Below are 25742 nucleotides of genomic sequence, written 5' to 3'. Positions count from 1 at the left end.
TTCAACAACTTTTAATATGTTAATTTTATTGCTTGTGTGATAATGGACTTCAACAATTTTTGTTTGCTAATTTCTTTTATGTCGTGGTTGATATCTTTATCTGAAGCTTTCAGTTTTTAATGTTACGGTTTTATTTTATTTCTGATTCCAGAAAATTTGGTAAGTTTATTTCTGCCAAGGTTTCTTTTGAACGTTAATGTTCTTTCCATAATACCATGAGTAGAAGAAAAAAAGTTTAACGAAGAGAAGACAGTCAACTAAAAAATGATATAATTGCCAAAAAAGTACACTCAAAATCATAAAAACTACGCATAAGAGGAATTTGTAGTAACATACATATTATACTCGTAATATATCACATTGTTCTTATAATTATAATTAACCTGGCTGGTGACATAAGTCGACAAAAAACAATTTGGCTCGTATGACATAAATCGCCAGCTTGACCGGTAAAAATGCTAAAAATGCCAAAATACCGTCGTCTTTGGAACGGTAAAAAAAAGAGAGAAAGAAACTATGTAAGGACACAACAAAACAAACAAAAATACCACAATTGTGGTTGGTGTCCTTTTACTTTTCTTCTGCTCGAAGGTGTTGTCAATCAACCAGGCTGTCTGGGACAAATTCGAGGGATTGGCTTTGAGACTCTTGTAATTGAGAAGCTGTTATTTTAGCCTCCTTAAACCAACTTGAGCTTCTGAGAACATCATCGATTGACATTTCTTTTGTATCTGTCAAACTGCACCAAAAACGGTTTCAGATTCATCTGCCTGCAATGATAATTATGTAACATCATTTATGAATGATGATGAACCACAAAACAAAAAGAGACACCCAAAAAACTTTTGTTGTCAGCAATGATGCAGAGATGAAAGCATGCATGTTCAGAATTTCAAATTAACAATTTTGAGCGGCATAGTTTCCATTTTTATTTCCCGGATTATCATTCTTCACCAATATTAAAATGCTAACACGAAAACAAATAGGTGAAAGTCGCAGCAAATATTGGCCATACCCTGCTCAAGCCATAATCCATGATATGTGAATGGCTCAATTGATTAGGAATAAACCATTCATTTGAAAGATTTCATATCATAATGGACCGATCAAATCTAGATCTTTAAATAAAATGCGACAATGAACTAAAATAAAAATGAAAAAAAAAAGTATTTTCAAAATACCCTCAACAGCTTTTATTTTTTCTTTTGACATGTAAATTGCAATATAAATAAGGCCCAGAGAAAATAGTCAGGAATTCTAGCTATACTCTGTTTACTTTATGTGAAGATAACGTTATTGCTCAACTCTAAGTTCAGGTCAGAGTCAGTCATTGTCACAATCAATTATTAAAACTTGAGTTTCAAGATTTGATGGAATAGAATTCCTCATGTCCAAATAAATTTAAAATGAAAAAAAAAAATAAGGGTAAGAACGGTAGCAAAAAGAGAGAGACACAGGATTTATTTTTTTTGCTGAAAATTGTCATTCAAACCTGCAAACGACTTGTAGCCAAAAACAAGATACAAATGACTTAGCCAACTTACATCACTCAGCAGAAATAATTAACTTACTGAGCTTTTGAGGAACTTCTTCCACCATTTTCCGGACTTTGCCCTCCATATGAACCTGATAAAAAACGAAAGAAATTGATTCCGGATTGCCTCATCACTATTTTCATGAAGAAACGAGATAAACTGAACATAGCCATATAAATCTTTAATTCAAGCTTGCCACCGATGCCAACATCAAAACTCAAAAGGCATAACAGGATACATGTTCTACAGGAAAACAGTTCGATACACAAAAATGTTTTAATCTTACATCAACTAGAAATATAACCACCGCAGCTTCTATGAAATTTTAAGACCAATGACAGTTCATTTTTCTTCAAACATTATTAACCTTGAGAGCATACATCATTCTAAAAAATTAGTAGGAACAAAATAACAAAGTAATAACTTAAGAACATAAAATATTCTCAAGATTGAAAGGGAAAATACAAGCTTTCCTCAACTTTAGGAATTACAACATTTTCAACCTTCATAAATATGATAATGTGGTTATTTCCAGCTCCTGGAACAAAACATGTAAGGAATAACAGTTGATAACCAAATTCCAAAGATCAGATCTCAATTAAAAAGGGTAATCCCAATCAACTCAACAGAAACTCACTTATCCAGTCACCCGTACAGATTGAAAACTATTTTATACTACATTTTCATCAATTTAATAAAACGTAAAGGCACATATAGTTAATACATATATTTCAGTTACCATCTACTTGTGAATCTATACCTGAACTGCCGTCTTCATCAGACAATAGCGGATTATCTGATGGAGTTCTGGTGCTGGCACCAGAATTACCAACTCCACCGTCAGAGCTGCTGCTACTATCATCCTTGAAAATTGCTCCCGATAACAAGCTCTTCTTTTGCGGTGTTTTACCCACAACTCCATGAACATTATTCCCGGAAGCTTTTCCTGCTTTATTTTGAACCCTTTTTATGGAACCTTCCAGCTTTGAATTTGATACAGGAACATGTTTTCTTTGTTTCTCCAAATCCATTTTTTTCTTAGAAGCTTTGACACGAGTCTTTTTGTTTTCTTCAATCACAGTCCTGTTACCAGACACTTTTGATTCTTGTCCACTCCTGTTTGCATTTGGTACCTTCTCCCCAGGGTGAATCCTTACATCAAGCTCTTCCTTTGATGATAATTTCTGTGAGGAGCTTAAATCCTTAGCTTGAGCTTGTCCAATTGTTGCTTCAAGTTGGTGAATGTTATTTCTGGTCATGGTCTCGATATCTTTCATCTCTGTTTCATTCATCTTGTCAACAAGCATGCCATATGACAAATTAGTTTCACCTGGCTGTTTCCGGGATGAAAATTGTTCATCAGCATTTACCTTTAGAGTTTTAGAAGGTGCTTCCAAATTACCATCACCTTTCTCTCCAGGAGACTGTGTTGAAAGCTGCACTGCATCCTTGATCCCAGAATTATACGGAGAAGGTTCAAGTCTAACAGAGTCTTTCACCACTTCCGTATTTGTTCTGCATGATTTCTTAGAGGACTTTGGGCTTGCAGAGTTACGTTTCTTTGTTACTGCAACTGAAGATTTGGCATGCGTTTCCCGGTCAGAAGATGATGATAGATTCTTATTATCACCTTGATCTTTCAAAAGCATATTTAACATACTCTTTGAGATAGAACTATGTTTGTCATTTGACTTCTTTCTCTGTCTCTTGCCCGTGTGTTCAGCACTCTCAATGTTAAACTCAACCTCCTTATCTGAAGTCCCATGCATCTCCTCCTGCTGTATTTTTTCACCTATTTGATTTAAAGGGTTCTCCACCGTCTCTGTATTTCCTGATTTAGGATCACAATTTGTTGCACCAATGGACTTCATAATACCATTTTTACTCTCAGAAGCATCCACATGGGCAGTACCCGGGGACTCTCCACCTGAATTCTTATCTTTTTTCTTCTTTTTTTCCATAATACCATTTTTACTCTCAGAAGCATCCACATGGCCAGTACCTTCGTTAAACGGGGACTCTCGACTTGAATTCTTATCTTTTTTCTTCTTTTTTTCCTTCTTTGATTTTCTAGATTCAGTTAATCCATTCACATCCACAACTTTTGAAGTCACATTTAATTCTGCAACTTTTGCATCTGAGTTGTTCTGGTTGGATGGTGTGGACTTATCTAACAGCATTAGCTTAGGATCATTTTGTTGTGATAACTCTCTTCCTTCCTCAGCTCCTTCAATCTGACCAGCTTCATTTTTACCATTATCCTCAGTCAGCTCCATATGCCCGACCACATTAGCAGGGTGTGCTATTATTTCAATATCAGCATGGTTGTTACAGTTTCCTGTTGCTTTTTCTGTACTTTGAATGCCTTCTTTGCATGCACCAGTTCTAGTCTCCATGTTGTCAATGGCAGTTTTGCCCATACTCATATCTGGCCCTAAAAAGAAAAAGAGATCAGTAGTATATTTTCAGTATTCTAATATAGACTTCTTTTATTAATTTGATCTCAATAATAAAAAAAGAAAAACATAGCAAACTAGTCATAACATGGTACAAGGTTAGCACGAATAATGCTGGTACTTTACTATGTTCACCCTTTTCTCAAGTAGTATCACCTTTAGAGAGAGAAATTTCCTCCGGACCACCATTTTGAATGCTTGAATGATCTTCTACAACGTTCCTGGAAGAAGAAATTAAAGGTGTTTCATAAGGATTTGATGAATTTTTCTTCCCTTTCCTCCTCCTACCCTCCACTATAGTTCTCAGTGGATCAGTGTCACTGAATTTTTCAGCTGATTGGTCATCGTTACTGTTTTTAATCTTCTGTAGGTTCTCCAAATCATGATGAGAAGAAATGTCTACATTGTAATCATTAATCAACTTGGCCGTGGACAAACTTCTTTCTTTTTTGCACTTTCTCTTTTTCTTTGCAGGACTTACTGTATCTAAAATGTCTCCAGTTACCTTATCATCCTTATATTCAACACCATACCTATAGTTTTCATTCCTAAGTTCAAACTGATCCTTCAATTCTTTCCTTTCCTCATGTGCTTCATCGGACTTATGCGCTTCATCCTTCTGAGCAGCCGTCTCTTCCTTGAATATTTCTTTAGAATCATCAATCAAAGACCGCTTCCTTTTCTCATGCTTCTTATCTGCAATAAGTTCAGGTTCTGAAGCTTCTTTCATTGACACAGCAGTGTCAAGGTCACTCTTAGTGTTACTATTGTTGCCATCAGTATGCTGATGCTCCTTCAAAACTTCAATTTCCATAATTACTTCTTTATTTGCATTCTCCAAAGTTTTCGCTACAACCTCGATATCCTGCTGAATTGCACAATCACTGAGCCCAACAACAGAAGCATCATCTACATTTGAAGTGTCATCTCGAAATGCGTCTTCTTTTTTCCTTTTAACTTTACCTTTTCTACTCGAATCTGATACAGATTTACTATTTCTCTCCTTGCGTACAGCACAAACACCCCCAATGTTTTTATTGGTTCCATCAACCTCGTATTCCATAGCAGAACCTGGAAGTTCAATATTTTCGACAGATGACTTAACACCTGTATCCAACTTTTCACCAGCTCCTTTGCCAGTATGTTGTGAAACACAAGGACTAGGCACAGGAACTTCTACATTCTCAACTGGTTTGTTCTCCAACTGCAACACACCCTTGGATGGGGAACCGATAGCATTATCACCACGACCAGTCAAAGCATTACTCACAATGCCGAGAGAGGCCACCTGGTAATTCTGAGAACACTCCCTCACCACAGTAGCATCCACATTGACAAACCAACTCTGGGAAGGAGTAAACGCACTTCTCACCGGCATTGAATCTACAAGGTGATAAAAGTGTCCCTTGCGCATAACCTACATCAAATTAAATAAAATAGGATTGTAAGCAAAACAATACATAAGAAAGAAAACAAAACGTGACTTGAACAGAAGAATATGAAATACCTTTATCCCGTTAATCTGAATTTGCCCGATTTGGGGAAAGCATAACGGGTGTTCGGACAAAATGCTCCCTTCATACAATTCAAAAAATTCAAACTAACAGTGAATAGTGTTACATTAAAAACAAATAATCAAAATGAATGGATTGAGAACAAAAACTCTTAACAAGAGAAACAAAAAATTACTACTTTTGAGGTCAGCGACAGTGTCGTGATCAGAAACAACGAGCGCTAAGCGGGTATCAAGGTTCGTGTCTATGTAAACGACGCGGGTGTTGTGAGTATCCATGTTCGTTCAGAGGCTCGTCTTCTGTTTCTCTTTCTGGGGTTTATGTCACCGCTCCAGAACTCTCCAGGGTATTAGGTCATATCATTTTCTCCATCAACTTATATATATTAGCTTTTTTGCTTTCTTTGCTTTAAGATTATTTTTAATTAATATTTTTTAAACTATTAATAAAGAGATCATATTTTTCTACACAATTTTTATTTTTATTTTACTCATTTATAATATAATTATTAAATACTTTTTTAAAATATAATTGTTAATTGATTTGATAAAAATAACTGTTATTTTGAAATATTTATATAAAATAATTATGGATTTTTTTTATTTTTTATTATGCTTATAATTTATAATGTTAACATTCAATTCCTTTTTATTATTTTCATTAATTTTTTATGTATTAACTTAACTAATTTACATATATTATTAACTTAATATAACATCAATATTTAAAAAAATATGTACACAATACTCGATAGCTTCTGTATTTATGCTAGTATATTTGAAGTTTTAGTTGATATAATGAACTTGAAAGGTAAAGACTAAAAAAGTATAGCTAAAAGATGACTTCAACAATTGTGATTTTTTTTTCAGGATAATTAGTGAATTAGATTAAATTTGAAACTAAAATTAAGGAATATATTTGGAAGGAGTGAAAAATACAAAAACTGTAATATATGATTAAATTTAAAACAAAAATGTAGCTCAATTAGAACGATAATTTAAAAATATTAAAATGTGATTTAGAAAAAAGATAAAATGGTGTACTGAAAGAGGCAAAGGATTAAGAAAAATAATATAAGAATAAAATATAGATTATTTAAATTATCGTGAAAAACTTCCTTTTTTAGGTTAACGATTCAATTGCGCTAAATTTGGAATATAATTTATACTTATTTTTTTATATCTATATAAAAAATATTTGCTCTTTTACATAATTTTATATTTATTTTAATTTTTTTAATATAATAATTAACTGATTTTAAAAAATATATATAATTATTAACTGATTTTTTAGAAATAATTACTATTTTAAAATATTTTGTATAAAACAGTAAGATATATCATTGTGATTAAAAAAACCAAAATAGTAAGAAATAAGAGATAAAACATTTATCTATATCATTGTATTAAATATAACTTTTAAACTAACTTTAATGCTTTTTAATTAAAAAGTGTTATCCATTATTAAATTAAAATGATTATATTCTTTAATAATATACATAATTCTGTAATATTTCCATAAAGAATAACGAGTCCTCCCTACACGAAAAAGTAATTATACAATTTCTATTTTTTCCTACAAATTTATTATTTTATAATTTAAAATTTATATTATTTTAATTGTGATGATGAGGATATGTAGGCTTAAAGAAACATGTGTTTCCGTTAGTACTAATAATTAAGAGAGATTTGAAGAGTATTATAAAGAAGGGATAAATATTTTTCTATGTAAAATTCTATCTTTTATCAAAGTAATTTTCATAATCATGTAATCTTTACCTTTTCTTTACAAACTATTTATTATTTTTAGTTTTTCCAAAATTACACCTTTAGCTGTTAGCTTGAAACAAAGACTTTTTTAAAAGTTCAAAGCAATACAAGGATAATGATATTTTTACAACAATTTTTTTTGACATTTGACAATATTTTAATGTCATTTACGTATTATAACATAATAGGTCTAAATTCTAAAGTAATTTTAGAATCAATACTAATCGCATTGACACGTAAAGTCTAAAATTACTTGTCTAAATATCAAAAGCGTTGACACGTAAAGTCTAAAATTAAAATTACTTGTCTAAATATCAAGAGCGTTGACACGTAAAGTCTAAAATTACTTATCTAAATATCAAAAGCGTTAANTATCTAAATATCAAAAGCGTTAACACGTAAAGTCTAAAATTAAAATTACTTGTCTAAATATCAAGAGCGTTGACACGTAAAGTCTAAAATTACTTGTCTAAAATTACTTTAAAATCATGACTAATAGCGTGTCAAATCAAGACTAATCGCGTTCGCGTTGACAAATCGCGTTGAGACGTAAATAATGTTAAAATATTATTAAAAAAATATGATGAATAGAAAAGCAAGGAATGACAGCATAGAAAACCGGGTTAAGCGATATGCCAATACACATCATATTAGTTCAACAAAGTACTGAAACAGTGAACAGAAACAGCCAAAAGAGGGAAGTAAAAAGAATTTTTAGACCACACAACTGATACTAAACAACATTAAGATGAAATTTAGAAACATATGAGACACTTGGGAATCCTTAATCTGCTAACAATCTGCATATGTGTGAGATGAGTAGCATTTATATTGCCTAAAGAACAGAACCAGGCATTCTTCTGCATATCTATTCCTTCTTCATGGACTCTTTGCGTTGTCCCCTCTTTCGAATACCCAAGCAGAACCACAGTCGCCAAGCATCAACAACAAATTCAGGCAATGAGCATGCAACGGCCCAGAGAAGGGTATGTGGCCAATATGGCGTGCATCGAGGTTCGTAACCTATCCATCGCACACCAGCTTTGGCATAGCCATCTGTTGATGGAACAAAGAATGAAGATTTCCTTATTGATGCCATCTTGGTTGCCACATATAAAGGAACCTGCACCAGGAAAATCTCAATCAGAAAAATGACAAAGATCACTCATTGCAAATACATGGACACTCTTTCACACAAATATAGAAGAAGAATGTAAGATGGAGTAAGGTAAAGGGTAGTAGCAAAGGCCATGAAGAATATTAAAGTGCACTCTGAAATTTAGGCTAATGGTCAATAATTGAAGCCACATTAGCTCAAAAGATGCTATCTATCATGTATTGTTCTACATTTTCATAAACAATAAAACAAAAGATTGAACAGACATGGTTGGTATGCAGAGCATAATGAATGACATACCACACACGTAATATTAAAGCAAAGCTTTAAAAGTAAAAGAAAAAGAAGTTTTCGAAATTGCTACTATATTCAGATGGTTGAAGAAAAATACAAGCAGATACAACAGCACGTACTAGAGTTTTTATCAGGAAAAGGTTGTACACAATAATCAGTATTAAACAGTGTCCTGACATATCTTCAACTTTCAGCAATTTATAACCATACTTGCCTCAACTATGAAAAGGGTATAAAGGGGACTCATTTTCGTTCACTTTTGTCCAAGGTTTATGCAAGTGAAAAATACAGTTATAACTTGAGGATTTGTTCCTCAGCAAGGCTTATGCTTTCTTTTCATCACCGTATAACTCCAACTAGCTCCAATTGAAATGGTCATTTTTTTTACGACAAAAAAGGTAAGAATTTTGTGTCTCCCATGGCCAAAATTTTCACAAAAAACTGTTTCACAATAGCAATTTCAGCTGCAACAAGACCAGAGCTGGGACTGAATCGACTGCATTAAGAGGAATTTTCAACCGCAATACCATGCCTTTATATTAAGAATTACAACAAAACTACATCCATTACCATGACCACAGTTTAAAAAAAGATTTGAAACCAGAGCAGTTCAGCTCGAACACACATCAATAAATAAACTAATTGGCAGAAACTTGATAAGGGGAATTAAGCAAAAATGAAAAAATAGTTCACCTCAACAATATAGAAAAAACACTAAGCAAGCAAGAAGCTAACATGAACAATTGAACACTAAAAAACAGCACGATACCTGGCACTGAACGTCAATTCCACTCTTCTTGTATTCAACATAGAGACTTCTGGAAAACTGATCGATGTACCTGAAACAATGAACACAAAACATAACCTCAACAACCAACAAACACTATAAAGAGCGAATGCAAAAACCAAGAACAATGAACAACGAGAACTCACGCTTTGGTGGCGGCATAAACAGCATAAAGGGGATCGGAAGGAATCACAATAGCGGCACCAGAACCAATATTAACAATCGCTCCTCTCTTTCTCTTCAGCATCCCCGGCAGAACAGCCTGCGTGACCTTGGTGGTTCCGACAACGTTAACCTTAATAAGGTTGTTGAGAAGCCCCTCGTCCACTTCATGGAAGAACCTGGCGTAAGGGTACGAAACTCCCACATTGTTAATCAGCACTCCAACGTCCAACCCCTCAATCGCTTCCCCAATCTTGGCCACACCCTCGTCCAGATCCCCCGAGAAATCGACCACCACGTTCTTGACCTCGGTTTTCCCGAACTTGGCGGCGATCGAATCCGACACGTCTTTGAGCTTGTCGGGGTTCCGACCGACGAGTACGAGGTTGAGGCCTTTGCGCGCGAGCTCAAAAGCGAAGCTTTTTCCAATGCCGTCAGTGGGTCCAGTAACGACAGCCCAAGATCCGTACTTTCTAAGATTTTTGGGAGGTCTGAGGAAATTGACGTAGACCCATCTGACAACAACGAAAGCTAGTTTCAAAATCGTCAATAGTCCAACAAGAAAGAGCAGCGCGAACCATAGGGGTTGAACCCTTAGCCTGGAGATTATACAACATTCCATTTTAGAAATTGGATGGTGTGAATGATGAGAAAGATGATGGTATGGCTCAAGAGAAGCTTTTGGGTTTTATGATGAGAACAATAAGAGCATTGAATTTATTATGATGATGACGGTGAGCGAAAGACAGGTGGTGAGAGGCAAGTGTGGGTGAGGTAGATGAGCGGAAAACCACCAGAATTAAGTAGAAAGTTGGCGTAGTACGGTGGCATTCATTGAATATTCAAACCCCAAAATTGTTTTGCACACCATAAAATGTGACGAATCGGTTGTTTCATAAAACTATACCTCATTTTTCAATAGAACATTGGATATGAATATCTCCAATTGAAAAAAATACATTTTTTATTATGGGTAAATCTTGAAACCTAAAAAGTTTTCAAATTTATTTTTTTATTTTCCATGAACTAAATTGAAAGTGTTAGACAATTAACAAAAAATATAAATGGGTGAGGCGGATTTATTGTTGAAGCTGTGGGTGGACATGTTTGGTTTTGGGTTTGTTTGTTTGGAAGTGCAGTGGGTGGCGTTAAACTGGGAGTTGATAGAACCATTGAAAGGTTCATATTCCGGTAGAGCAGAAAAACATTTAATGTATGTACATTGTTTTGTGTTTAATATGATGATTATGATTATGATTATTTTAATGATAAATAATACAATACATCTGTATTATAGTACTAATTTAATGGAATAATCACATCCTTTAAAACCATAAAAATTTTGTTCAAAACAGAAAAAAAGCAATCAAATTACATAAATAGCACATGCACATTTAATATACATATAGTTTTAATTAATTTATTCTTCTGTGATTTGATTTAACTGTTATTGACTAATTTAATATTTTAAAATTACTATGTCATCATCGATCATCCTTTTCTTTTTGGGGGTTGGGAGGGATGCAGTTCCTTGAGATTTATAATGTCAAAACATAGTTAATTTAAGCTCTAACATAATTAAGAAGCCATTTAAATAATTACCATTTTGTGAGTGATTTATCCATTTTAAAGGAATATAAAAACAAATAGTTAATTAAACTTAAAATAAGCAAGTACTTTATTTTTCTGAAATATAATATTTTTTAATTGTCAATTCAATTACTCAATCTGAATAAACTAAATCAAAGTTTGGTTGGGTTCTCAAGAAGTTATAATCTCAACTATATCTAAGATCATGTATAAGGAGAATTTTCTTATTTCATATACACAATTTTTTTCTATGTTATTTTTAATGACATTTTATAATCAGAATACAAAAATTGAAACAAAATATGTAATATGAGTATTTAATAAACTAGTTTCATCAAATTAAATCTTGAAGTTAAGTTAAACTCAACTTAAGTATTTATACTTATTTTTGAGGTTATGTATGTTTTTTTTTCTTATAATTTTTAATAAAAATTGAAAATAGTTAATCTTTAAAATTTTATTAAAATTTATTTAATATTTCAAATTTTTTGAATTATTTATATTTTCTATTTTAATATTAATTAAAAAATTGTATTTAAAATATTAAATAAGTTTAATAAATTTGATTAAAGAATTGAATTTAAACAGTTCAAAAAATAAAAAACTAAATTGATCCAAAATTTAAAAAAAAAATCCATATTATCTTTTCATTTCAAGATAATCATATAATCATCATAAATATGATATTAATATAAGTATTATAAAACTTTAATAAATGTATCACATGTAATTAGATATCATTATAAATTTTATTCACATTTGTAGTATATAGTGTAAGTAATCCAAACTAAATAGTTTCACTTGCACACGAAACTGATGCATATGGCATCTAAAACCTAAAATTAGGTGGTCTGGTCATGGAACTAAACACATGATTTTCATGGGTATCATCAAATCTTTATACTTGAAAGTGCAATCCAATTACATCCTTTTAAATAGTTATTTCGACACGAAATTATGATTATAATGTTAATTAACATTTATTTTTACATTTTAATTTTCAATTATCTCTATTACATTTTTTTAATGAGCGTGGACTACAAAACCAAAGACAAGTGCATCGGTCATAGTATAACAAGTGATAAATATCGTTGTTTTTCAACACGTGACAATTCTTCTTTTTACCATCAAAATGCACAAAACAATACAAGAAACTCTTTTTGATATTTTATCAACGATTGGTGTGCAAATAATTTACATTTAAAAGAAAACTTCGTTGGAATTGGATTTCATGAATCATACGAATATAAAACCCTAATAAATATTTCATTATTTTATTCAAACATTCACATCAGGGCATACTAGTTCTAAATTAACATATCTATCGCAGCCGGAATCGCGACAGAACGACGATCCAAAAAAGAAATGTTTTGAAAAAAAAGATTGGAGTCGCCACCATAGTTTATTCTAGAAAACTACGGAAAAAACATAAAATGATAAGGCAAGGTCAAGGAAAACCAGATTCTGATTTCGGGAGTCGGTTACGTGAAAGGAAGGTGTTAACACTCTACAACGCCTGGTCGAAGGCAGTACCTTTAATTAAAAAGGCAAACTTGATGTGGCTTTTCAAAATGTTTAATTATCCCTGAAAATAAAATTTTAAAGAAACAAAAATATTTTTTTTATTTTTTGTGTCCGACAAGGATTGACCTTGCTCCTACGTATTCTCAAAATGAGAAATCAGGATTACGTAGTTCTAGCTGAGAGATTGTTTGTTATTTGAAAATATTTATTTTGGTATTTGATATGTATAAAAAAAAAAGAGGAAAAAAGGTTCTTAGCAGACGATGCGTGCGATCACACACATGCTTAAACCTTTGAAACATATTTTATTTTTTTTATAAAAAGGGAAAAGGTCTTACCACGAGGAAGATGGGTGTGATCACACACGTGCTTAAACCTTTAAAACATTTTTATTTTATTTTTATGAAAGGAGAAAAGGTCTTAGCACGAGGACGATGTGTGCGATCACACACGTGCTTAAACCTTTAAAACATATTTTTTTTAATTATTTTTATAAAAGAAGGAAAAATTTTATAGCACAAGCACGATGAGTGCGATCACATATGTGCTTTAACCTTTAAATTATATTTTTTATTATTTGTTAAAAGAGGAGAAGAAGAGGTTTTAACACAAGGACGATGCGTACGATCACACATGTGCTTAACCTTTAAAATATATTTTATCTTATTTTCACTTTATATTATTTACTTTTTATTTTTTCATTTTTTTGTACTAATTTTTTGTAATATTAAAATAATGTTTTTTCATGCATATTTAAAATAAAATTGAAAAGGAAAATAATGATATTTACGTAACTCAAAATTATATTTACTTAGATATTTAGAATAAAAAATAGTAAAATTATTTACGCAAATGTTTTTAAGGAATGTAAAAATATAAACCATATTTACTAAATGTTAAAATATACACTAAAACTGTTTTTTAATTTTACAATCTTATATTTTTTTGAAAGCAACTGCTTAAAGAAACATCGTTATTATTAAAAGAAGAAAGAAAAATTCTAAAACTATTTTTTATAATTTTGCAATTTTTTTTTTATAATTTTTTTGTTATTATTTATATTATAAAATGGGCATGTAATATTGATGTACATTAATGAAACAAACAAATCACAAAAACAAGGGATGAGGGGATATAAAATTACGGGAATGATATGCAATAAAAACCTGATAATCAAATAATAAAAATAAAGATCATGAAATAAGATAAAAACAAAAGTATAGGTGTAGAGAAAACCAGGGTGCATGGAGTCCGAACAAAGCCTTTTCTCTCTGTTCCCTTCCGTTCTCCTCCGGAAATTGAATTTTTTCCTCCTTTTCTCTTCAATAATATTATTGGGATCTTGCTGACGAATTAATTGACAATTAACAAAACAGGGAAAGAAATGGTCTAATAAATTAAATTATAATAATTGTCAGAAAATTATCCATTAAAAGTAAATCATATTTTTTTATTAGGAAGAAACTGAATGCAACAATCAATATATTATTTTTAATTATTGCTTGTAATGATTGTCATAATGTTGATTCGAATTATTACCAAATAAAACAAAATTTCAAAAATATTTTAAAGTAATCTGTCATGCATTGCTTATGGACATTTTTTCGAGAAAATCAAATCCAATTCATCACGTGCAGCACCTCTCCCATTTTATCGTCATTCTTTTTCTTTTCATTTTATTCACGCGCACCCCCCTGTTTTCCTTTTCTCCTTCCTTCTTTTTTCGTGTCTTTCCTGTTTCCTTTTTTTTTCTTTTTTTCTTTTATTATTTTTTTGCTTTTTTTTATTCTTTCTTCGTTTTTTTTTATTCGTAATTATTTTTTTTTAAAACTAAACAAAATATTAAAATAAAATTATGAATAACAAAATAAAAAAATAAAATAAAATAAATGAAATTAGACAACAATAAAACCAAGTCTCATTATTTAGTCACCCGGACGAAATTGGGTGTTGACAATATCAAATTGTTAATCCCTTAATCAATTTAACATACAATTTACATTAAGTCCGATGTTAAGAATGACCAAGTTATTGAGTCTATCCTAAATCCCAAATCAGTTAGGTGTTTTATCATGTTCAAATTTACTTTTCAGTAATAAGAGACTTTCAAATAACATTATATTTCCATACAATGATAATAAATTTAAGAAAGAGCATATGAACGAACAACTATATGTTGAACAGGAAAATTACATCACAGTGAGTTCATTACATCAAATCCTAACGAAAGAGAAATTTAACTACTCCTAGTCATCTAGAACGTTTACATTTGAAGCAATCTCTTGCAAAAATGGTGTCTTGATAATTTGGAGTAGTCTCCCACGAGTTTCGATTTTTCCGTCTATTTCCCACTTTAAGAGCCAAAGAAAATAACTAATTCATTAAGCGCACAGATCCCATGCGCCAAGCGAATATTCAATTGCAATTCTTTAAGTGACGTTTATTAGCTCAGCTCTTGAACGAATAAAACTCTTTTTAACTTAGCGATTTAATTATGGCTTAACGAGAAACACTCCACTGATTTATAAGTTCTTGTTTCTTACTTTCTATTATAACTTTTTTATGAGAAAAACATATTTGATGAATAAATACAAATTTGAGCTAATTAATAAGTCTGAAAACATGAGTAGTGAATTAAGAGTTACATTAAGACTATTGATGAAGGATCTGTTTATTCCAGATGATGAGTTCAAGTTTTATGACAAGAGTAAAACCTTAGTTAGTGTAAATTAAATGAAGAAAAAATATATTTTTTCAAAGCCATGATAGATTAACTTTTTTAAAGTTTGATACTTCCACCACATCCTAATGTTAATTCAAAGATGTAAAGAATGAAATAAACTTATATTATTTTTTTCCCGTTGGTCACTAGAAATAGAAAAATTATTATACAATGTTATCTAGAAGTTGTTTTTGAACTTACAAAACTTAGATAAAGAATGTTCTAATATTTATTAATGAAATTCATAATATTTTATTATTAAAAGAGATAATTGAATGTGATGAAATAAATATTTAATTTTAAATAAAATGTTATTACATACTTGAAATATAAGCAATATAGACGAAACATTTTGGTGTAGAAAATTATCAGAAATTAGTAATCGAAAATAATATATATTGTTTCATATTTTTTAGAAATAAAATATATTACAGTTTTCTAACAAATGTTTTTCATTGATCTATTAATAAATGGTAAATATCGTTATTTCGAAATAAAATATATTATAATTTGTTATTAATTTGTAGACAAAAAATGGTATGTTATCATATATTTTCAAAATATAGTATATTATGATTTTATATTTAATTTATTAAAAACATGTTGTTACATTAATCTATGTATTGACATAGAATTGAAAAAGAAGAAGTTATTATTCAGAATGTCATCATCAAATACATATCTACATCAGTTATTTGTTATTCTCTTATTTTATATGGTTTATATATAAAATATACCTTTCATTTTTCATATTAAATTATCACTTTTTTACAAATAAAAAATTAGATAAATTCCCCGTATAAAAATTATATAACATTTGAAACTCGTGGGATTTTCAATATGGCCTACCAATAAACTTTAATGCTGTCTCAACTAGTATAAATGTTTATAATAAATTGTTAATCTATGCTGCAAATGGAGGTGAAGAATATTTTTAGAAGTTAACCAGAAAAAATGGCAAAGCAAATATTCAAACACTACTAAATTAAGTAAGCACAGACCAATCACAACACTACTGGGGAGCAGGTGAACTTCCAAAAAGTAAAATTCAAGAAAGAAAAATATAATTACTTCACTCATTAATCACCCACAAAGACTCAGTAATTTGTACTGTAATCTTGATTAATGATGTTTGGTTCTTGGGAATCAGATGCAGCTAATGATGTTTTTTTAGCCTTGTTGGAGTCCTTGGAGAGTCCTTTTGCACGAAAATAAAGAAAATATCGTAACATGTAGGAATCCATGAGTGCATGAGGAATTGCTCTTATGAGAAAACCTTGCACAGCATGAAGAAAGTATGGCTCAACCAGTTTTTCATACCCAATCCACCTTGTGCATGTTTTGCTGTACAATTCTGGTGTTGGCACAAAAGCTGATCTCTTCATTTTGGTCATTTTGGTTGACACATATAATGGAACCTGTTTGTATGTATAACTCAGCACCACATAAAAGATTATCACAAACAGTTACATTGTTATGTGTAATGTATTATTTGATTATGTTCTGATTCTTGCATGCCCTGTTTTAACTTTACCATTCAAAATTACAGTTCAAAACAGATTAAAACAGAAACTAAAACGAGTTTATGAAGAACATGAAAGGTAATTAATGAATGCTATTTGCAGCAAATGATGATACTCCAGAACCAAACAATCAGAACGTTAAAAGGGTATGGAAGATCCATGATGAAATAATTTCAAAGAGAAAGTGAAGAGAAGATGCAAAAGAGAACAACCTGACACTGGATATCAATTCCTTGATGCTTATACTCCAAACTGATGCATCTGGAGAACATGGCTAGGTATCTGAAAAACATAGCAAGTTCATCTCAGATCTGGATTCACAATTTTTCATTCAACTAAAAATAAAATCATAACTCGGCTAGTCAAAACATATCTGCTTCAAACATCAACATTTTCTTTTTATTTTTCAGTTGAATTGGTAGGAAAAGGACAAGATGATAAGGAGACAAGTGGGTAAGTGTATGAAGGTTTATCTTGGGTAAACTCACTGAAATATTTGTTCAACATGATTTAATATCATATATTCAATCCAAAATTGAAGAATTAGTAAGATCTTCAAAAAAACATTCATGTTGGAGGAAAGAAAACGCAAAGGAGATTTCCCCATCAACGTCTAGATCCCTTTCGAATGAAAATGGAGCCACATTTTCATTCTTAGCATAGTTTGGACAGAAAAAGAAAAACATAAAACTGAACAAATTAAAGTGAGATTTCATAAAAGACGCAAGATCCTTCAAACAAAGAACATTCCCTCCACATTTACCCTAAAAAAGCTAAAAACTTATTATGAACGAATTTACCCTTCAAAAAAAGATATCCTAACAAAGCTAGCATGTGCATGATACATGGAATTGGAGAACGGAACAAACTTAACCATGAACCAACTTACCCTTTTGTAGCAGCATAGAGAGTGACTAGAGGGTATGAAGGAAGCACCACAGAAGAACCAGAACCAATGTTCACTATAGCACCCTTTTTCTTCTTGAGCATGGATGGAATCACGGCCTTTGTGATCCAAGTTGTTGCCTCCACATTCACTTTCACAATAGCATCCATAAGCTCCAAATCAACTTCATGGAAGAATCTTGCATAAGGGTAAGCCAAACCAGCACTATTAACAAGCAAACCCACATCCAAGCCATCTATTGCTTCCTCTATTCTCTTAGCGATTTCCTCTCCACTAACTTTCTGCATATCTATGACCACAAACTTGACCTCAACACCATGTCTCTCTCTTATTTCCTTCAATGTCGTCTCAAGTTTCGGAGGGTTTCGACCAACCAAGAGAAGGTTGAGTCCCTTGGATGCCAATTCAAAAGCCATGGCCTTGCCAATTCCATCAGTGGATCCAGTGATTATAGCCCAAGAACCATATTCTTTGAGGTTCTTTGGTGGCCTCAAGAACATCACCCACACCCACTTGAGAAATTTGACAAACACCTTGCACACACAAATGAAGCCTATGGTGCTTGTTGCCACAAGAAACCTGTCCAACCCCTCCATTTTCTTTCAGCCAAATTGCAACAAATCTCGTGACTTTCTAATACTCTAACCCTATCCCCATCAGAAATGGCAAGAAAAAAAAGAAAAATCTGTGCAGTTAAATGTTTTAAAACCTTCATCCACATGGTTTTTTTTTTTTTTTATTTCCTCTAAATTATTTACTCAACTCAAATATTGTGGATTATCAATTTCTTAAATAAATCTTTGTACAACAAAAGGATTAATTATTTTTTGTTCTGGACATAAAAACTAGCTTGGGTTTAATAAATGAAAATCTTTAACGGAAACCTCGGAGACCGCTTAATATGTGACTGAATCATGCAGTTAGTGTGGAGTGAGTTTGTAATAATGATGTTTTTTAAGGGAATATAGTAGCAAGTGCACATTTATTAACCACTGACTATATTAATTTAGCTAAAATAAGTATAAAATAGGTATATATCTCACATGGAAATATACATTTGTCATTTTTCTTTTAATATTTTATTGTATCTTATATAGTAAAATATTTGTAGCCAAGCTTAAAATGAAATAAATAAATTTATATACACTAGTATGATAATACATTATGTACTTTTAAATATTATTAGATTTTAGTAGTGTTATTTTTTTTTATCAGTGGTATCGTACTAATTCATTATTAATATATCTAATATGTAGTGTTAAATAATAAAAAATAAAAAATATAAATTGTGCAATAATTACACTATATGTGAAGGACACTGTCAAATAATCTTTTGTAATTGGTTAACTGTAAATAAAAGGGAACAAATTGGGTTCAGAAATATTACTACGTGGCAGAAAATAGCGTGATTTACTGAGAATTAATTCTAACTTGGAAATTAGAGATAAAAGTTTATGAATCTGGTTGTTATAAATATTGTGTATTCAGGATTATTGGATTGCAGCAGCTAAAAAATGATATATCTGGAGGATTTTTCTTACAAGTGTGTGTGTGTGTGTGTGTATATATATATATATATATATATATATATATATATATATATATATATATTTCTGATAAAAAAAAATAGTATATACAAATATTTAGAAAATGTAAATAAAATAATCCTTACATCCTACGTTTCACAATAAATTGGCAATCAATAATATGGTTATACATTTCTTTCATTTCACTCGTGTCAAATCAAAATAAGAGAGAAACTTGATTAAAAGTCTTCCAAACATCATCTGTGAAATCAGGGGACAATTAATGATAATCTTAGTAAAAGGAACATCCTAACTACTACAGAAATGAAATCGTCAACCATGTACTACTTAAACCGAAGATAAGACAACTTCTTTCATTTTGTTTTCGCACTTTAAGATTGACAAGTTGTGGAACAGGCGTTGTGCTCGGTTGGATAAAGTCGTTTGTCTATCAATGATGTGATTGATATTTTTCAAAATGTTCAGATTTTTGTTCTAGTTTTTTTGTATTATTTTTCTGTTGAGTTTATAAATATATTGATGTTGATATATATAAAAAAAATAGATACAAAAACAGAACGCAACAAGCTATCAACTCGGTGTATTTCTGTCAGACTAAAATAACAAATATCCATCACTCTAGATAACATCAAGTGCTAAACTTGATATATAACAAATAATGCAAAACCACTTCTAATAGTAATTAAAATGATAGGTCATGGTTTAGATATATGTAATTAACATCTTTCTTTCACAATACTGTCGTTACAATGAGACTAAGAGGGCAATCAATACAATTAACTATCAGAATGAAAGACATATCATATAATCAAGGTGGTTGTTGTAAGCTGCATACAACATTTTGATCTCTTTTCATGTACCTTCTACTCTTTAAAAGTGCTAGACAATATGAAGACTATTCAGTTTTGAAATGAAATCAGTATAATACAAGCTACACGCCAGGAGGTACAAGGTCCTAGCCTAACTCTATGGATGTTACTTATGTTTTATAGATTGAAAATAAAAAAAAGGAAAAAGACAAAAAACACTGTTACTTCTTCCTTGTACCTCCCCACTCTCCTCCACTATTTATCTTCTATGGACAACGAACATAAATGTAGTCAGAAAAAAACATACCAGTGATTTTTTGTTTTTTTGTTGTAAAAGTGAAGCTAGTTCGGCAAGGCATTACCAAACTAGAGAAATTGTGTAAATAAGAGGTAAAAACTAACAAGTCATAAGTCCGTAGTATCACTGCTACAGCCTGAGCTCTTGAGGAGATGGTCCTGGTGAAAAGGATCATCTGCACCATGCACAGAACTCAACCTTGGTGAAAAGTTCCACCCTGTCATTTGTTCCAGCTCATACTCATTGGATCTCAAATTGGAGTCTTCTTGGAACTTCAGGAAGAACATCGATGACCAGTAATCTCGTGCCAGGTTCTGCACAAGTGGAATGTTTAATTTAGATGAAAAACTATGCAGCAATGGCTTGCCTAATTTTAATGGACAAATTTAGATACTGGCATAACAATGTTTTCAATGTTGTCTAGATTCTATCTTCGGTCCTTTTTATACAAGCAATGCACTATCATTTGTTTCATATAGAAAGAACCGAGTAAGAATGTTAGGGTATAACATAGTCAATTTTAATCAAGGGTGTCTCCTAAAATTGTATTGAGCCTAAGGAACTTACTGTTCTCATCAACTGAATGATCTCGTTGAGTGCATTTTGGAAGAGATCAGGGCGTGCTAGGTTGGAAGTAGATAAAATTTCTTGTTTGCTTCTATGAGAGATATTCACCTCCATAGCCGCACCTGTAAAATTATATTCTAGCAAATATCAGAGAAAGCTCCCATATTTAAAGGAACAATTACAAAACATTCAACTCATTTACTGAAACATCATGGATGAGACATACGACTGTGTTAAATCAAATCACAGTGTTCACAAAAGGGTTGAGAGAAAACTGATCTTACAATTCTGAATATGGCAAAAACTGATCATGGTGGAAATAACCAAGAGAAAGGATGAAAGAAGGAAGCCACCTGGAACAGGAATTACACACCTGCAACTATGTATTTCTGAATAATATGTCGTGCCATGTAGATCCTTCTCACACAGTCATCTTCGGGTATTTTACTAAGCTCATACACTTCATCAAAGAAGTGCACACTCTCCCCAGCCAAGCAACTGTATATATGTGAAAACAATAATACTTTTTTTTAGTTTAAACAAAGATAAAAATGAGAAACTATAATTCGTACAAATAAGTACCAACATACTGGAGTACAAAAAAAAAGATGTTTTACCTATCAGCAAATGCCATAAAAGACTGCCGGAATCTTTTATTCAAGAGAAGCTTATCCAACGGCTCATTAGGATCTATCCTTGAAATTGGTTCACTTTGTGCTAATACCCCACTATCAGGTATGCCTAGAGCCTGGCTCATTGTGCGAAATTCTCGGGTTTCTCTTCTCCTCAAGCTGATTTGTGAGAGAAGTGGTTGAGAACTTGATATTGAAAAGAAAGCAACCACAAGTATGCTAGCCTTTGAACAAAACCCACATAGAATGGAAGTAAATAAAAGATTCACGAAGTAATCACTTGGATTTAACTTCCAATATGTATTGAAAATGTCTGAGATTTCATAGTATTGAGAGATAAGAAACGGTAGGAAAGCATACCACAACTAAAAGCAGAAATCTAGAGGCAACTTCAAGCCATGAGATATTGTCATAAACTTCATTAAGTATGTAAGCAGTAATCCAAATAACTGCCATGATAAATAAGCAAAGGATAAATTATAAAGAGCACCGAGAAAAGCTATCCTGAAAATACAATCTCATATGTGATAACACTAGTTTGAAAATAAATAAGTGGATATAGTGCCGGACAATGCAAAATGAATGTGGTGGTTTTTATATTAGAAAGCCATGGTTAAGAAAATTGTGGTTAATTAAGAGACTATAAAGCATGGTCTCTCTTTTCAGAAAGTGAAAAATGTTGTCTTTGGAGTAAATATGTGAAAAATGTTGTCTTTGGAGTAAATATTATATTTAGGGTAAAGCTTCTGCAAAACTAGTTGTCTGAGCGCACTAGTTAAAGAATATGCGACATCTGTAACATTTGCAAATATGTATTTCCGAGTTAACATTGATTATGGTATCAGACTTTTAACTTGGATGTTACACATTTATATTTAGGTAGGAAATGTTTTTTTTTTCCTGAAAACAGAAAACCTAACTAAGAACTTAAGGGCTAATTCATCACCTTAGTAACAGCCTTAGAGAACAGGTTACTAAGAAGCTCGGAACTTCAAAATAAATAGAGAAATAAGGAGTTTTTAATGAATCTAGAAAAAGGTGTACCAATGGACACAGCTGATACGAGTATTCCCCGCCAGAGGTCTTTGAGTTCATCAAACCTGAATTCTATGTGATGAACAGCAGTTGTAACCCCAACCAAAATAGCAATATACAATGAGTGAAGGGTTATAACTGGGATGGTCCATTGAGCTCTCATGTGACAGCGACTGCTTAGAGGCTTCATCCAATGGATAACTAGAGAATGGATGAATAATTTATTAGAAATAAATAGGGGAAAGAACATAAACAAATGAGACATGATTAAGGAAAGAAAAGGGAGTGTGTTCTGGCAATCACTTCCATAAATTCCACAAGATGTTGAGAAAATCATGGACATAAAGCAGAAACACTTAAAATAAAATAACTATGTCAACTGAAGAGACAGTCCAGCAAAATTTCGATATACTAGATAGGAGATAAAAAAAAATGAAATTCTATGGATGAAAGTGTAAAAATTACACCTGCTACATATACTTTGAGTTGTTAATTCCACTAAATAAAGACTAGATAAGAAAATTAAAATTAATTCAGCTTCATACCAGCAGCACAGGCAATCCAGGGAAGTAGAATAAGCGGAAGAAAAATATATGATCGTATCAGTGGTAAACGTCTCCTGAAAGATCAATAAAGGAGGAAATTAAACACCCAAGTCATAATAAATGAATGATGACTTCTTTAGCACAAGTTAAAAATTGCAGTGAAACAAAAAAAGAAGTATCAACAACAAAAACTTATAGCATCTCAAAGTATAGGCAAAATGCCAATTAATTATGGCCAATCACGAGTACAAATAACCGCATCAGTAAAAAATCACAAGCCTCCATGAGCTCAAGTGAATAATAGTTTCACCAGTGAAAACCAATCAGACAAACAGAATGTTATGATCATGAATTCAACAGGTTGCTTGCCATGTGTTGTGGTTGTGGAAAATACACACTAATTGCTTTAAGCTGTGGATCATGAACTTTAGGGTGCTGTTGGTAGAACTGATTATGCATAAGAACTTGTGTAAGTGTTTAACAGGCTTATTGACATCGAGTCTATTTAAAGAAACTTCTCCAAAAGTACTATTGAGGGAAAAAATTGCGAAAAACTTCTCCACAAATTAAAATTAGTGTATGAATAGTTTAAAATGATCTTTTACAGAAACTAATGTGGGAAAACTTCTACAAAATTGACTTACGAATAAAATAATCTTAGTTTATGAAGACATTAATTTCTCCTCCTTTTTTAGGAAAAAATTGTCTAAACAAGTCCACAGCTGACGATTTTCCACAAGTTGTTGAGTTTATTTAAATAAGCCCTCCAATCTCTATGACCACTCATGAAAAACAGCTTATAATTTATATAAAAAGGCTTTAATCATATTTCCTATTCTGATTACCCAAAAAAAGTATACACAAGAGTTTACAAGACAAATAGTTATCCAATAAGCACTTAATTAAGTTGTTTAATTTTAAACGCAACCTAAAGCCATCACTTCGGCTTTAACAGTTAAGAGGTAGACAATCAGAAACTTCCGACAAAGCAGCCTTAAAAACCAATATTAAGATGTCACTTACTTGACAAAGATAAAATATAATTGCGAAGCCTGTGTTATGCGACAGCTGAAGAGCAAACCAAACCCCAGTGGACCTTCACCCCAGGCTGAAAATAAACAGGAAAAACATGATTATACTTACAAGTGTTCCTCTTTTCAATACGTAAGCATAAACAAGTCAGAAAAGATGGCAAAAAGAAAGATAACCTCCCCATAAGTAGCATGACCGCCACCAATGCCTCTCCCCAAGTTTCAAAAAATTATTCGATATCTGCATAAAAAACAAATATACAATCAGTAAGCTTGAGAACAAGGCAATGCTGAGTTGATACTGCAACAACGCCAAACAACTAGACAAGTTGGGATTGTTTAATTTAACAGAAAATAAATGACAGAGACATAAAGAACCCATTTCTACCACGAGCGATAGAAGAAGGAAGAAGCTGGCTACAACTTGAATTACAGGTATCCAGAAGCCACTGCCTTTGGTACGAGGAACCTTGTGAACTATGAAGGGAACTATGCACCATAAAACAAGCCTGAAGAATAGAAGCCAACCAACAGCAAATGCATCAGAAAACAAACGTCACATTCGATCTGTTTAGACAAACTTCCTCGTAACCTTTCAAAAAGTAAAATGATTTTCACAATAGTCTAACATAAGTTTGAACATAAACTATTTTTATGAAATTTTTTATGTCAGAAAAGTAGTTATAGTCTAAACGTATATCTCATTTCGAAACAAATGATACAATAAAGATGAGCCAAAAGAACAAACCAAATCACCCAACATAGGAATCACATGAATCATCAAAGAGAGAGACCCACCAAGGAAACAACCTTAATCAGTAAGCAGATCAGGTAGGGGGAAAGAAACAATTTTGCTTCATAGGGATGGAGGGAAACTAAAAGGGTATATAACTAGGTACAAGATTTTAACTTGTCAGTCAAGCTCAAAACTCTTAGGGTCATAAGATCAAGCAGGTAAAGTGGGAAATTTGACACAATAAGAACGACCCGTTACACACGGATAGGGGCAAAGAGAGAAACTTACACAGTGAAGGAAAGAATGGATAGAGCAATGGCTATATAGTCAGTGGGGCAACCTCCTTTGACGGCACAGCTCGGCATTCTGGTTTCATTTGACAGTTACAATCTGCAGATTCAGAGTTCAAACAGTTGCATTGAATCGAAGCTGGCACTTTCCTGTTCTGTTCTGTTCTGTTCCTCCTTAATTATGCAGGGAACACAGTCCTTCACTTCCACGTGATGTTTGTTTCACCACAATTTGCTAGCTTCGGAATTTCCCAAGATATATATGACAGTGCTTTTAAGAATTCTTGTTTTATATGACAAATAACAACCAAAGTGTTAAAAAGACCGTGACTTGTACGGAAATCATAAAACC

The 25742-nt window shown here is 31.9% G+C and overlaps 4 protein-coding genes across 6 annotated transcripts; all 4 read right to left on the bottom strand.

The window, feature by feature from the left end:
- Positions 1 to 270: 270 nt before the first annotated feature.
- LOC106756489 lies at positions 271 to 5858 on the bottom strand. Of its 3 annotated transcripts, none has more exons than XM_014638944.2 (6): positions 5684 to 5858; positions 5499 to 5566; positions 4148 to 5408; positions 2296 to 3969; positions 1572 to 1626; positions 271 to 770 (listed from the first exon to the last, which is right to left on the bottom strand). In XM_014638944.2, exons 1-6 carry the CDS (start codon positions 5781 to 5783, stop codon positions 707 to 709), a joined length of 3222 nt encoding a protein of 1073 aa, XP_014494430.1. In that variant the 5' UTR covers positions 5784 to 5858; the 3' UTR covers positions 271 to 706. The 3 variants fall into 3 exon arrangements, with proteins under 3 accessions (XP_014494430.1, XP_014494428.1, XP_014494429.1); XM_014638942.2 differs by having other exon boundaries at positions 271 to 739; XM_014638943.2 differs by having other exon boundaries at positions 271 to 739; positions 2296 to 3963.
- Positions 5859 to 7877: 2019 nt separating this feature from the next.
- On the bottom strand, positions 7878 to 10519 carry LOC106776031 (very-long-chain 3-oxoacyl-CoA reductase 1). The gene is made up of 3 exons (XM_014663332.2): positions 9619 to 10519; positions 9455 to 9524; positions 7878 to 8397 (listed from the first exon to the last, which is right to left on the bottom strand). Exons 1-3 carry the CDS (start codon positions 10254 to 10256, stop codon positions 8143 to 8145), a joined length of 963 nt encoding a protein of 320 aa, XP_014518818.1. The 5' UTR covers positions 10257 to 10519; the 3' UTR covers positions 7878 to 8142.
- A 5816-nt stretch (positions 10520 to 16335) lies between these two features.
- LOC106755396 (very-long-chain 3-oxoacyl-CoA reductase 1) lies at positions 16336 to 18590 on the bottom strand. Its single transcript, XM_014637550.2, has 3 exons — positions 17883 to 18590; positions 17206 to 17275; positions 16336 to 16888 (listed from the first exon to the last, which is right to left on the bottom strand). The coding sequence occupies exons 1-3, from the start codon at positions 18494 to 18496 to the stop codon at positions 16568 to 16570; spliced, it is 1005 nt and encodes a 334-aa protein (XP_014493036.1). The 5' UTR covers positions 18497 to 18590; the 3' UTR covers positions 16336 to 16567.
- A 1539-nt stretch (positions 18591 to 20129) lies between these two features.
- LOC106755564 (regulator of G-protein signaling 1) lies at positions 20130 to 25662 on the bottom strand. Its single transcript, XM_014637737.2, has 11 exons — positions 25389 to 25662; positions 24753 to 24873; positions 24542 to 24605; positions 24357 to 24441; positions 23334 to 23407; positions 22798 to 22989; positions 22114 to 22202; positions 21739 to 21977; positions 21495 to 21619; positions 21122 to 21243; positions 20130 to 20868 (listed from the first exon to the last, which is right to left on the bottom strand). The coding sequence occupies exons 1-11, from the start codon at positions 25463 to 25465 to the stop codon at positions 20662 to 20664; spliced, it is 1395 nt and encodes a 464-aa protein (XP_014493223.1). The 5' UTR covers positions 25466 to 25662; the 3' UTR covers positions 20130 to 20661.
- Between the last annotated feature and the right edge of the window lie 80 nt (positions 25663 to 25742).

Source organism: Vigna radiata, chromosome 2 (assembly GCF_000741045.1).
Source record: "Vigna radiata var. radiata cultivar VC1973A chromosome 2, Vradiata_ver6, whole genome shotgun sequence".
Lineage (NCBI taxonomy): Eukaryota > Viridiplantae > Streptophyta > Magnoliopsida > Fabales > Fabaceae > Vigna > Vigna radiata.
Note: the sequence above shows the minus strand (reverse complement) of the source record. Positions and strands in the feature narration are given on the sequence as shown.

Excerpts from the sequence above, each read along its gene's own strand:
- LOC106756489 (XM_014638942.2), bottom strand. The coding sequence starts at position 5,783 with ATGGATACTCACAACACCCGCGTCGTTTACATAGACACGAACCTTGAT. Across the intron at positions 5,567-5,683 it reads CACTGTCGCTGACCTCAAAA|GGAGCATTTTGTCCGAACAC; the intron begins GTAGTAATTTTT and ends AATTGTATGAAG. Across the intron at positions 3,970-4,147 it reads GGAAATTTCTCTCTCTAAAG|GGCCAGATATGAGTATGGGC; the intron begins GTGATACTACTT and ends TTTTCTTTTTAG.
- LOC106776031 (XM_014663332.2), bottom strand. The coding sequence starts at position 10,256 with ATGGAATGTTGTATAATCTCCAGGCTAAGGGTTCAACCCCTATGGTTC. Across the intron at positions 9,525-9,618 it reads GTTTATGCCGCCACCAAAGC|GTACATCGATCAGTTTTCCA; the intron begins GTGAGTTCTCGT and ends TCATTGTTTCAG. Across the intron at positions 8,398-9,454 it reads GAATTGACGTTCAGTGCCAG|GTTCCTTTATATGTGGCAAC; the intron begins GTATCGTGCTGT and ends TTCCTGGTGCAG.
- LOC106755396 (XM_014637550.2), bottom strand. The coding sequence starts at position 18,496 with ATGGAGGGGTTGGACAGGTTTCTTGTGGCAACAAGCACCATAGGCTTC. Across the intron at positions 17,276-17,882 it reads CTCTATGCTGCTACAAAAGG|ATACCTAGCCATGTTCTCCA; the intron begins GTAAGTTGGTTC and ends TATGTTTTTCAG. Across the intron at positions 16,889-17,205 it reads GAATTGATATCCAGTGTCAG|GTTCCATTATATGTGTCAAC; the intron begins GTTGTTCTCTTT and ends ACATACAAACAG.
- LOC106755564 (XM_014637737.2), bottom strand. The coding sequence starts at position 25,465 with ATGCCGAGCTGTGCCGTCAAAGGAGGTTGCCCCACTGACTATATAGCC. Across the intron at positions 24,606-24,752 it reads TCCTTCTTCTATCGCTCGTG|ATATCGAATAATTTTTTGAA; the intron begins GTAGAAATGGGT and ends TTTTTTATGCAG. Across the intron at positions 20,869-21,121 it reads TCATTCAGTTGATGAGAACA|AACCTGGCACGAGATTACTG; the intron begins GTAAGTTCCTTA and ends CCACTTGTGCAG.